General features: G+C 40.4%; 2 protein-coding genes across 2 annotated transcripts; one reads left to right on the forward strand and one right to left on the reverse strand.

The window, feature by feature from the left end:
- Positions 1-2,913: 2,913 nt before the first annotated feature.
- On the reverse strand, positions 2,914-5,057 carry MRPL32 (mitochondrial ribosomal protein L32). Its single transcript, XM_061464611.1, has 3 exons — positions 4,879-5,057; positions 4,449-4,630; positions 2,914-3,558 (listed from the first exon to the last, which is right to left on the reverse strand). Exons 1-3 carry the CDS (start codon positions 5,000-5,002, stop codon positions 3,304-3,306), a joined length of 561 nt encoding a protein of 186 aa, XP_061320595.1. The 5' UTR covers positions 5,003-5,057; the 3' UTR covers positions 2,914-3,303.
- A 174-nt stretch (positions 5,058-5,231) lies between these two features.
- Positions 5,232-11,382, forward strand: PSMA2 (proteasome 20S subunit alpha 2). Its single transcript, XM_061464645.1, has 8 exons — positions 5,232-5,351; positions 7,300-7,376; positions 7,977-8,109; positions 8,530-8,652; positions 9,153-9,234; positions 10,311-10,384; positions 10,828-10,885; positions 10,968-11,382. The coding sequence occupies exons 1-8, from the start codon at positions 5,311-5,313 to the stop codon at positions 11,082-11,084; spliced, it is 705 nt and encodes a 234-aa protein (XP_061320629.1). The 5' UTR covers positions 5,232-5,310; the 3' UTR covers positions 11,085-11,382.
- Positions 11,383-12,814: the final 1,432 nt, after the last annotated feature.

Below are 12,814 nucleotides of genomic sequence, written 5' to 3' on the forward strand. Positions count from 1 at the left end.
TCATTATACTTAGCAAACTTAGTCTTTTTGCAGATCTTTTGCTTACATTTGCAAATGTCTAGACTCTGACAGTTTCCTATCTCACTAATGATCTTTGCCTTTTGTTTTGCACATACCAGCAAGCTACACTCCTCTGCCACCTAGTGCTTTGAGGAAGCAGAGTTTGTATCAGCCACTAACTCCTGATGTCATAGCGTGTTCAACAGAATAGACGAGGACTGTGCAGAAACCTTTGATTAAAACTTCCTTGCCAAATGGGAAACTAAAGAGAAACTTAGTTTATCAACCTCTATGGATATTGTAATAGATCACTGCCAGAGATGATCTCTATCTCTGCAGATCTTCCCTATGATACAAAATCATTCAGCAACTCTCAGCCTTTTATTTTTTAGAACATTACATCATCCTCCTGGATCCAAAACATAAAGTAAAATAATTTCTACCTAAAATCCATATAGAAGAAAAACATAATAAAATACAGCATGTAAAAGAAGACTTTTCTCACCACCAGCAGTTTCCCAATGGATCAAAGTGAAATTCTGGAGGCAGGTGATTTTGGTTTTAAATGGATTCTGGAGCACAGCATTGTAACAACCTGCTTGCTTCCTGTTAGTTTTAACCTACATTGTTCTGAAAAGTGTATGTTTCGATATCAGCAGGATTCCAATTTCTCTGTCATTCAAAAGGACACATTAACAGGGTTTACTTCAACTAACTGACTGTGCCACGTGGTTTAGAGGAATTCTGGACATCTTTATTGTTTTAAAAATTAACGTAGCTTTGTATTGTCAGTGTTAATGAAGCAAAGCTATATTTAGCTTGAATTACTTTTCTTTCAAAAGAAGGAAGGAAGAGAAGGAATTCTTTGAAGGACGAATGAATTCTTCTTCTCTCACGAAAGATTTGTTTAAATTAACTTGTGCTTTACCAATTGCATATATGAATTTTCAATATTTGTCTGGGGTTTCTGTTTTTCCTTTTACAGACCATGAATCCCAGTAATTATTTTTTCTGCCCCCACCAGTCAGAAACCACTCCAAACCATTAGCAAGCATTTCCTCTTGCATGCATTGCATAAATGCAGTACTAACATAAGTAGTATGGCTGAAATGAATCCTAACGTCACCATGACCTGGCAAGTATCTTAAAGCATCTCAGTGTTGACACAACCTAACTTCCCTCATGTGTCAGAACTCTACTTGTAAAGAATATTGTAGAATTCAGTGACCTAATGCAATATACAACCAGTTGTAATTATTACTCCATTAGCAGAACCCACATGTTCTTTCTCATGTTAAAATTGGTTTGGGTTTGTGTTTAAGTAAAACCTCTGCGTTTCTGAGGAACGAACCCATGACTCTCAACATCCCAGGCTAATTTAGCTTATATCTCTACAGAACCTGTGTTAAAAAATAGGAATATGAAAAAAGCAAGTAAGTAAGGCGTAATTGATACCATAACATGTGGACAAAGAAACAAAAAAAAAAAAACCACTTCTCCCCTAACATGTATATAAATATATATATGTCTTTTAATTGGGACAAGGAAAATATCTATACCTATCTTATTGCTTGGCTAATCTCACCTCAAATATGTGTGTCGCATCCCATGCAGCTCTGTCAAAAATAAGCCTTCACTCTGCATTCTGCTTGCCACCTTTTATTCAGTTCTAAGTAAGTGAAAAAGAGATATGACTGTAATAAATCCTGTTTGGACAAATAGAAAAGAACTTATGTTGTTTGCTTGGATACTGTCAACTAAATGGCATCAGTTTACACTTACCAGTTTTCATTATTCCCTTAGGCTATGGAGGAAATGCAAGATCTCCACTAACATCTGTTCCTAACAGTTATGTTTCAGAACATGGAATTCAGAGCAAGGAAAGCGGAAGTGAGGCATTATAGCACACATGGGCCCACTCCTTAAAGAGGTGTAATTGGCTCAGCCACCTATAAGTGAAGGCTAGTCCGGAAAGCATGGTGTCCCCACTTTCATATTCCTATCATCCACACTGCCACTTTTCCGACCCTGACACGAGTCAAGCTGCAGGGAGGTAACCACAAAAAAAATCAAGCCTGTAGAAAGGCAGGGAACAGCTCTGTCAGCACAGCTGCCCAAAAGAGGACAACACAGGAGCAGTCACACTCAAACATCAAGGAAACACAAGGGCAACCTAGAAAGGGCTGGTTCAGGCTTGCATTTTGTGACAGCAAATGGCTATTAGACTGGCTGAGTCATAATGTCGGGCAGTACTGTTTGTATATTGGAAGGCCGACTTAAAATTGAAAACAGTCTTAACCTTAAATGCCACGGTGCTAGTGTGTGGGTAAAACCGAAGTGAAACTCCACAGCGAAGTGCTATAACTCCACCACCGAGGAGTTCCAGTGGACAGCAGAGGGCAGAGGTGCCCCCGCTCTGCAGAAGACTCAAAACCTTAAAAGCACCTCTGTTCTTGCGGTTTTCCAAGCACCCATTCATTACACAGACTACTTAAAGGCAAAGGCTGCAAAAGACTCAGTTCTGACCCATGCCAGATGTAGATTCCCAGTCTTTGCATTTCAGTCCGCTGTTTCTCTCAAAAAATTAAGTGCACCTTGAAGGATAAAAAAAGGCTTTCCATGTCCCTTAAGACAGAAAATTACTTTGTATACTGACAGCAAGAAACACTTAACCTTCGGTCTCCTACAGAAAAAGTGCAACTACTACATGGCAACCACTATTTTGCCCAAAACCAGGAATACCACCACGTTACCTTAAACAGCAGCGCTGTGGAGAGATGCAGGCAGATTCTGCCATGGAAATAACCAGATTACTGTATCTTTCCTTGTAAATATGCTTTCTATCTAACCAACATTAGGTTTGAATTTATCTTCTCCTCCCCCTCCGAAAGAGCAGCAGCCAAAACGAGAAAGCAGATTTCCCTGGGAAACTCCACATACTTTATTTTACATCTGTGAATGTTTTATGTTCATTAAAAACTGGTTATTTACAAAACCAACATAGAACATTAGCATACAAATTACTCAGTGTACCGCACTCAGATGTCCAAACTCAAGGCAGATCCTGATCTCTCTTTAACTGTTGACTGTTACAATGCATCACTGAGAAGTATTTTCCACTGCATGCTCTAGAAACAACACTTGACTGCAAAATCATACAGCACGATGGGCTATTCAAGCAGGCTTCCAAGGAGCCCATAGATTTTCTGTATCGACATTAAGTGAACAAAACGAAGAAAACATTCTTGAAAATCATCTTTCTTGCTGTAGTAACTGCTTTTTGTTAGCATTAGTTACTTAGCATCAATTTTGAGCAAACCAAGATGGACGCTTCCTGGCTCTTTCAATGATCCTCTTGCCTGCATCTTTTTCTGTGGGCTTTTCTCCATCATACAGGACGACAGTCTCTACAGTTGGAGCATTAAATGGCCCTCCTTCCTGTTTATACATTTCCTTCCGGATCAGTCGAGTTTCTGCTTTGACCTTTGCATAACAATAGCCACAAAGGACGTGTTTCTGTTTCAAGTTTCCACACTCAGGACAAACATCTATGTTCGTCTGAAAAAAGACAGTGGAAAAGAGAAAATTTTGTAATTTGAATAACAGCAACAAAAGAAACAGGACACAATCACAAATTACTCAGAAAGTTAAATGAAAAATATCAGAGAAATTAAATTGCCTTTTCAAAACTTATTCTTCTATGGAAAGTATTTTTTCTGTAACGTATTGCTATGTCATATGCTTACTACTAAAAAAGGCTTATGAAGTCAACACCTAAATCTATGCTTAGTGATGTTTGGAAGACTAAAGACCTATCAACTCAATTAGATGCACAGCAACCTTTTCCATTTATACTAGCTGGTTAGCTAAAAATTCATATCTTGTTGGCTTGGACCTAAACTATCACTGTTTATTTAACCACTACTATCCACACACATAATGACCTGCTAAAAAGTATTTTGCGCATTATAGTGTCTTTTAAGCAAAAAAGTCTTTTAAGGGACTGTAGCGACAGGACAAGGAGTAATGGGTTTAAACTTCAACAGAGTAAGTGCAGGCTAGATATAAAGAAGAAGCTCTTCCCTGTGAGGGTGCTGAGGCGCTGGCACAGGGTGCCCAGAGAAGCTGTGGCTGCCAGTGTTCAAGGCCAGGTTGGATGCGGCTTGGAGCAACCTGGTCTAGTGTGAGGTGTCCCTGCCCGTGGCAGGGGTTGGTACTGGATGATCTTAAGGCCCTTTCCAACCCAAACCATTCTGTGATTCTACGATTCTATAAAATAAACAAATTCCTGAATACTTTTCCAGTCAATATTGACCACTACAATGGTTCTCTAAAACAAGTGAGATGAAAAATAACCGGTGTAATTCTCACTCCAGGATGCTTGTTTGTCATTAACAGAACTAACTTCAGTGAATAAGGTGGCCAGCCTATGGAAATCTGGTGATTACCTTGACTTTTATGAGCTTATTGGGGTTTCTTCGCCTGCAGCGGTTCACTTCAATGGTGCGCCTCTTCTTCGGCGCTGCCATCCACAAGATGCTGTCCAGCAGGCTCGGCGCCTCACTACTTTCATTGGTTTCATGTACTGGCTGCGGAAGGAAAGCTGGAGCCTGGACAGCCAGTGCTGGTCCTGAAGGAAAAAGGAAAGGTAACTCATTACAGCTAAGCCCCACTTCGGCGTGCAGCCGAGGAAACACGACACGGATAATACTGACACCCCCAAAGCGGTAAGAGCAGCCAGCAGCGTCTCCCGCCCTGTTCCCTGAGCGTCCGCAGGGCTCCGCGCTTTCCCTATCCAGCCTTTCTCTCCCTCAACCATTCAACACTAAGAACAAGCCCCGATTCCGCCCTCTTCCGCCCACTTCAGCCAGTACCTACCCCAGGGCGGGCTCTGTCCCCCAGAGAAACCCGGCAGGAGTCTACCCTCCAGCCGCTGCCAGCAGCGCTGAAGCAGACCGCGAAGCCGCGGCAGCGGGTAGAGCACCAACACCAGAGCCGCCATGTCCCCACACGGCTCCGCCGAGCCCTGCAAGGCGGGAAGGGCGGAGCGCCCGAGCGCTCCTGCCGCTGAGCCCTCTGGGAAACCGAGTACGCTGAGCCCTTCAGGGCGCCACAGGCACTAGCGCCCGAGGACTTCAACTCCCAGCATGCCCCTCAGCGTGCCTCTTCACCAATCGCGTCCCTCGCTGCCCTGCCGCTACTTCCCCGTATGCTCCGCTATTGGCCAATCAGCGCGCTAGTTGTGTCCTCGTGCAGGAAGCGGGAGTAGCGCCTGCGCTCTGTGAGGGAAGTGGAGAGGTGGGCTCCAACATGGCGGAGCGCGGGTACAGCTTCTCGCTCACCACGTTCAGGTACGCGGAGGGATAGGGCTGCGGGCCCGGGTTCTCGGCGGGCATGCTGGCGGGAGAGCGGGAGGACGGCGCGCAGCTTGCGCGGAGCCGTCCTCTGGCGGCGGGGCAGGACGGAGTGAGGAGTTTGCAGAGTCATCGGGTCTGCGGAGCCGGGCCTGCGGGAGCTGTGAGCGGCAGTGGCTGGACTCCGGCGGGCGTGGGGAAGGCGATGGATTTCAGGCGGCTTTGTGTTAGCCTGAGCGGGTGCACAGCTGCTGTGAGCTGAGCGGCTGCAGGCGCAGCGGAGAGAGAGGCGAGCGCTGAGGTGGGAGCTCCGGGTCCCACCCGAGCTCTGTCGCTGATTTCAGGCCCAAGTGCTTGTATCATCTGTCGGTGTTGTGAGTCGGACACACTGTGGGGCCAACCCGAGTTCTGTCCCGTCACTGGTAGTGCCTTACAGGAGTGCGTGGTGGAGCTGCTTAGCGCTCTTGGGGTCCCCACGCACACGCTTTAGGCAGGTAGGAGTAGTTGTGTAATTCTGTGCTAACTGGAGATGCGGGGTGATACCTGAGATACGGTATATTGAGAGATTGCTTCAGAACAAGCTTTGCGGATGTGGGAATGAAAGGAGCTCTCAGATGAGTTTTAATAGTTTATGTCCCTTTCTGCTGCACACTGCAGGCACTGTAGGCACAGCTTAGATGTGGGATGATTGCAGGCACAGAATTAATATGTTGTTGGAGTGGTGTCTGTTAAAGTGTTGCTCTAATATGTACACTTTAATAAAGAGAAAAGGAAATTACTCCTTTTTTAATGAAGCTGTTATACAGAATTATATTAAACATATGAAAAGGAAAACTGAATGCAGGATTCTTTGTGCCGCTTTTGGTAAAGTGTGCCCTTAATCTCAGGGGAGAGTAAAGCTGTGTAATTGCAAAGTAGGTTGCTAAGGGCTTGTTGCAGTAAAACAAATAAAACAGTTCACAATTTAAAATGAGGAGAAGAATCTTCTTAATAGGTGGATGCAGTCAAACATGCCTGCTTTACCTAAGTGAAAAGTGAGTGCTTTAGTAGCTACTGGAAATGGTTTCGTAAGGGAGTTTAAAAACTTACTGTACTGTACAAAAGTTCCTTATGCTGGGAATTATCTATTTTAGTTTGTGCTTACTTTAAAAACATTTTGCTGATACTCTGTATGTTTTAATTGCTGGCATAGGAAACTATTCTGGTTAGTTAGCATTTTGTAATGGAGAAGCTAGAATTATTACTTTGTTACCTTTATACACGGTTTACTCAGTGTATAACTAATTATGCTAACTGATTATTGCTTGCTTTGTTGTTTTATTTTTTTTGTAACTCCTAAGTCAGATAATTTTCTCTTTTATTTGTGCATCTATTAAACCAGCAGCGTCTGAAACACAGCCCAGAGAATAGATTCCACTTGCAGAATCACTTGTCCAGTGGGACTTACTTTTTGCTGTCCTTTTTCCTTGGGGTGGAGAATGTCAGCCTGACACCTGCTGCTGTGTTCTGATGATTCTACATCCACTACCAGAAAGACATGGATCACTAAAATGCAGGAGTACCTGGGGATAGAAATGGGAGCTGTTTCTGTCTTGTGCCATTGACCTGATGGTCAATGCTATTTTGACCTCAGTTAAAAGGAGTGGCCGTGTCTTGCTTGTATTTTGCTTGTACCTTTCAGCAGTGAACATCAGTGTCTTAAACTTTTACAAACTAGACATATAATGCCACTTCAGTAGAAACTCATGACACTCTGAAGATTTTCCCTACTGAGTAGAAAAACAGTTTAAAATGGTATAAAACTGGAGAATCAACTTGTTCTCCTTCAACCTGCATCCCAGTCACTGCTCCCTATATGAGACATTTCACAAATAAAGACTGTTGTAGGAAAGGTTTGAGCATATCAGAATTCTGTTAGGCCTTACTTTTGTATTTTCCTTTGTAGTCCTTCTGGAAAGCTTGTTCAGATTGAATATGCTTTGGCTGCAGTGGCTGCAGGAGCTCCATCAGTTGGCATTAAAGGTATGTTCAGAAAACAACTGATTCAGTGAAGAATTAAGGATTTGTGAGCGCTACTTGAAAAAATAAAGTACTTTGGTCTATGTACTGGGCCTTTTTCATCTTGTGTTCTATTACATACTTTGTTTTTCTTTCAGGGGTTTTTCACATGTTTTAGTGGGTTTAATATTACGTATGTTTTTTTCTGCAACTGTTATTTTGTCCTAAAGAAGGAAGGGAGCATGCTGGAACAATAAAATTGCTTGGGTGATTTTGGAGACACTCAGCTGGTAGAAGCAGACATCTGTTTGTTTGAGTGTCTCTTAATTAAGCAAGCTGTGTGTCCACAGTATTTAAATATCACAAAGTTACTTGAACTGCTCAATTATTAATGTGCTTCAGAATCTTTAGAATGGGATTATGGGAGCTGTAAGAGTATTTAGAAATGATGCATTGGGTGGATTCATCAAGGTATCTCTGTTTAATGTGACAGTAAACTTGAAGGGGTTTTGAAAAAGGGAGGACCGAAATTCTTTACAATCCAATAAGCTTGTTAAGTTTTTTGACAGCTTTCAGTAATTTCACTTTAATATTTAAAAACCCCAAAATCTTGTTTCTTTCCAGCTGCAAATGGAGTGGTGTTAGCAACTGAGAAGAAGCAGAAATCCATCCTTTATGATGAAAGGAGTGTCCATAAAGTAGAACCAATTACCAAACATATAGGTTTAGTGTACAGCGGTATGGGTCCAGATTACAGGTATGACAGACTTTGGTTGGTTGCTATTTAGATGCAGTTTCTTACAAGAAATGTAAGAAATGGAAACAACTAGCAATTAACTGTTTCTTTCTAAGTGTAGGGCATAATATTATATTGTGTTGCAGTGTACCTGAAATCCACTTTAAGTTTTTCTTAATATATTCAATACTTTGTCAAATAATCCTCTATTTAAAGAATGAGTAGGGAATGAACAGCGATATGCTTCAACCTTAGTTTCAGTTTAAGTATTTCAGAGATTACTCACTGTAAAGATAACCCATCACAGTCTATGTTTTCTTACACTGGTGTTATGGCAGATGTATAAAACTCCTTAGCACAGTATTTATTATGAGTTTTCAGTTCTAGTTGTAATAACTAGTTGGAATTTCTTTGATGTACTAATTTTGTCTTTGTTTTTAGAGTACTTGTGCACAGAGCTCGGAAGCTGGCCCAGCAATACTACTTGGTTTATCATGAGCCCATCCCAACAGCTCAGCTAGTACAGAGAATTGCTTCTGTGATGCAGGAATACACACAATCTGGGTATGTTTTATTTTTGAAGTTGCTTAGAAAGGTTTTGTTTAAACGTAAGGAATAAACAACGTTGTGACTGGCAGTGTTCAAGGCCAAGTTGGACGGGGCTTGGAGCAACCTCGCCTAGTGAAAGGTGTCCCTGCCTGTGGCAGGGGATTGGAATTGGGTGAGTTTTAAGGCCCTTTCCAATACAAATGTTCTACAACTCCATGATAATAGCTACCCGGTAATGCAGTTTTCTGTGTGTTGAAGATAGTTTTTCAGTAGAGAATGTCCACAGAAAGTGGGCCAGCAGGAGGAGCACTAACTGGTAGTAAGATGGGGTCTTCTTGCAAGCAAACATGTCAAACAAAGCAGCATACTTGTGGTTTTGTACTGTTGGTTGACTAGTCATTCTTGATCACAGCTCTGGGCTAGTGGGAAGGTTAACACATCCCAAATAACTCAGTCACCTTTGGTTTTCACTGAATAAATGTTGTATATCAGCTGTGGGTTTGTTTACTTTTTAGTGGTGTTCGTCCATTCGGTGTATCACTGCTAATATGTGGCTGGAATGAAGGTCGGCCCTATTTATTTCAGTCAGATCCATCTGTAAGTATCTTACATTTGTAAATCCTACTGCTTTTATAAAACATTTAAAACTTTATATGTGCTGTGATGAGAAGAAGAATGCAGAGCTAGAACAAACAGTTATTCAATAGAGGTCAGAATAAGCCATTTCAGTAGGTGCTTGGGGCTCTGTGCCTACATGTTCCTATACTGCTTGAGCAGCTGGTTTTGAGGGAGGTGAGCTTTTCATGCATTCCAGCCTAGTTCCTAGTGCCAGCAAAAGCAGCATTCTGCAGCAGGTACCAGTAAAAAAAAAAAGGGAATAACTGACTACTTATGCTGCTCAAATAGTTGTTCCCACAACTGGATGGAAGTTACACCAGAATCTGTTGTATTGTGGAATGTAATGCATGTGCTTTAGTATGTAATGACAGTGGTTAATTTAAGCGAATTTATTTGCTGTGTTTGCACTGCACTTCTGAAAAACTGCCTTTTGATGTATGTGTGAGTTACAAGGCTTTACATCAAACTAAAACTTGGTCACTGTAGTGATCATTGATGAGCTTCAGAAATTTGAATTATTGCCTGATGCTCAAATGTAAAAGGCAAGCTGTGGATGCCTTGTGTAAGGCAGCTTGATTGAGCCATAGAACTGCTGAGGGTCTTCATGCCAGAGGAGAGAATAATGATGGCTAAATAAGCTGTAAGTAGCTTAGATAAATCAGATGGCTGATTTGCAACAAGTTATTTACATTACTTGAACAGTAAGAATATATGGAGTGAACCTCAGGAAAGATGTGACTGTATTCAGTCTCAAAGGTAAACATACTACCTCCGCTTTAGGAATCACAAATACATACTGTGGTAATGACTTACTAAATTCATCTTTCAAGTACTGTGAGGATAAAAATTAGGTGGGGCCCTATACAGATATTTTGTACATTTTCCCAGCATATGTTTCCATATTGAATTAGTTTGAATGGACTCCAGAATAGTCTGCTGTATTCTCAGAACATTCACTATGCTTATAATGACTTCTGTACTTTTTCCCAAGTAATTGAATATGTAATGTCTGACTAAGGTACACAAAACAATTCAATAGATTGTTGTTTTTACAGGGAGCTTACTTTGCATGGAAAGCAACAGCAATGGGAAAAAATTACGTCAACGGGAAAACATTCCTTGAGAAAAGGTAATGTATGATACATGTCTGAGAGGGTGCTGTCTGATTTGTTCAGGTACCATGTGACATATAAAGGTAGATAAAAAATTCACAGTTTTATCAAAGCAAAGTTTTAAAGTACTTAAGATACACTTCCAGTTTACTTACTTACACATGCCAAGGAAATATGCTTTATTTAAGATCCAGCTTTTGTGTTTACAGAAAATTATTTCAGTGCAATAAATGTTATATTGAACATATTTGCAGAAATATTGTTCTTCAGAGTCAGTAATAAAAGTGAAATTTTTCTACAAGTAATAACTTTGGCTATTAATAATCACAATGCTTACCAATAATATTTGTATGAGAAACAGGAAGATTTTAGCAGTGTTTGGGTTTTTAGAGACTCCAGGATTATTAGGATGTGGCAAGATCTTTGTTCCATGCTGAAATATGCAAACTTCTGCTTACAGATACAATGAAGATTTGGAGCTTGAAGATGCCATTCATACAGCTATCTTAACACTAAAGGTTAGCAAAATATTTAAGAAATGAGTTTCTTACTGTTACAGCATCATTGGTGTGATTCACTGAACTGTATTTTCTTTAATAGGAGAGCTTTGAAGGGCAGATGACAGAAGACAATATCGAAGTTGGCATCTGTAATGAAGCAGGTTTTAGGAGGCTCACTCCAACTGAGGTTAAGGACTACTTGGCTGCAATAGCCTAGTAGGAACCAAGCCAGACTGTGTGATTCACACAAAGGTCTTTTTAATTTTGGCTACTTAAATGTTTTTGTTTGCAGTTTTTGCATACTTATTTCTACATGGTTCGTCTGAGAGATTTTTTAAATATCATGGGTGCAACGGCAACAGTCCTAATGTTGTAATACATGGAATCTTATTACAGGTAATTCTTTCCCTTGATACATGGAATCTTTGTACACAAAACACTGTACAAAATGTAAAGTTACAATGACAGCTCAAAAAAGGCTAAAGAATAAAATTTGAAGGCCACTGTTTTGGGGGCAGATGTCTGTGTGTCTTTTTAATCATAGCTTTTTATCTGCATAAAGCAGAGTCTTCAGTATCTTTACTGTTAAGGAAACAGAATTTTCCACATCTAGCCACAATGAACTCATGTGAGACCTTCTTTTAAAGAGTTTAAATTTTGAGTGGACAGGGTAATATTTTTTTTCACTTTGGAGTTTTGTGTAATATTAAGTTACATCCAGAAATGGTTTTTATCTGGTGCAAGAGATCATGTACCTTCACAAATAGCCAGAACAGTCTTCCATTTCAGGTGTAAACTGTGATCTACCTGAGCATCTCCGCTCTTGACCCTCTTGCTCTTTGTGTCTCAAGAACTTGTTTTCTATTACTTGGGTCATAGCCCTAGAAACTGCAATTTTTCAACCCTGAAATACTTCTAGAAATAATAGAAGTGGTTAACTCTTACTGAAAGCTAAATGCATCAATAACAATCAACAAGAGTTGCAAAGCAAAGTGAGGATATGTGATATAATTACTTTATCCCTTGAATTCTGCTAAAATATTTTCCAACTTGCAAGATAACTCTAAAGGTGCAGTAATGAAAAGATCACTTAATTTATGCATCATAACTTTTACAGGTGCAGAACTAGATGCTTGAATATTATTGTGTTAGGTGTATGTATCAGTGCATTTGTTACATGTGTTGTCCAGGTTATGTAGAAACACAAAACTTACTGCAGAAGAAACAGGATAAAATATATGTACTTTTTTCAGCAGAAATCATTTGGTCTGCAGTCATTTAAGTTACTCTGTGGAGATTTCATTTGGTTTTAAGCAGTCTGATTGTTAAAATGTCGATAATGAACCGGGAGCAATAGCTTGTATGTAAGGCTAAGAACATATGGAAGCAGTCTGACAGGATACATCTTAGCCAGACATAACTGAGGAAGAAAGCACAAAGTATGAGTTAGTCTGCAGAAAGTAGTGTGTAGCTCATTGATTTGTTCTTTCCAATGTCTGTTGTCTGATGTTTTATGTTATCATTAGGTAAATAAGAATTTCTGAAGCATGCCATAACTGAAGCTCTATTTCCTAATGTCAGAAATAAAAGCTGTGTCCAAACGGTTCATTAAGACTTACTCCAGATCGCTTCTTGAGTATTTCACTCTGAAAACCAATCCATGCTCTGATTCTTCTTGTAGAGGAAATGAACAGCTAGGAACCAAAACTGGAGAGTTAATACTGCTACGTCTTCAATTTGGAATATTTATATACACTCATTTCTTTAATGATACATAAATATTATAAGGTGTTTTTATATAAAAAAATGCAGGTAGATACTTCAGAAAATGGTTAGCATGAACTGCAGTAGCTTATTTGCCTCCTCTACTAGATTAACAGAAGAACATCGTATGGAGTGTAGCTGAAACCAAAGCAAGTTTCAAATAAATCATGCTATCGTATTCCC

This window comes from Pezoporus flaviventris, unplaced genomic scaffold (genome assembly GCF_033815535.1).
Source record: "Pezoporus flaviventris isolate CSIRO_AGI_PZ_B2104156 unplaced genomic scaffold, CSIRO_AGI_Pfla_v1 ptg000037l, whole genome shotgun sequence".
NCBI classification, from domain to species: Eukaryota; Metazoa; Chordata; class Aves; order Psittaciformes; family Psittacidae; genus Pezoporus; species Pezoporus flaviventris.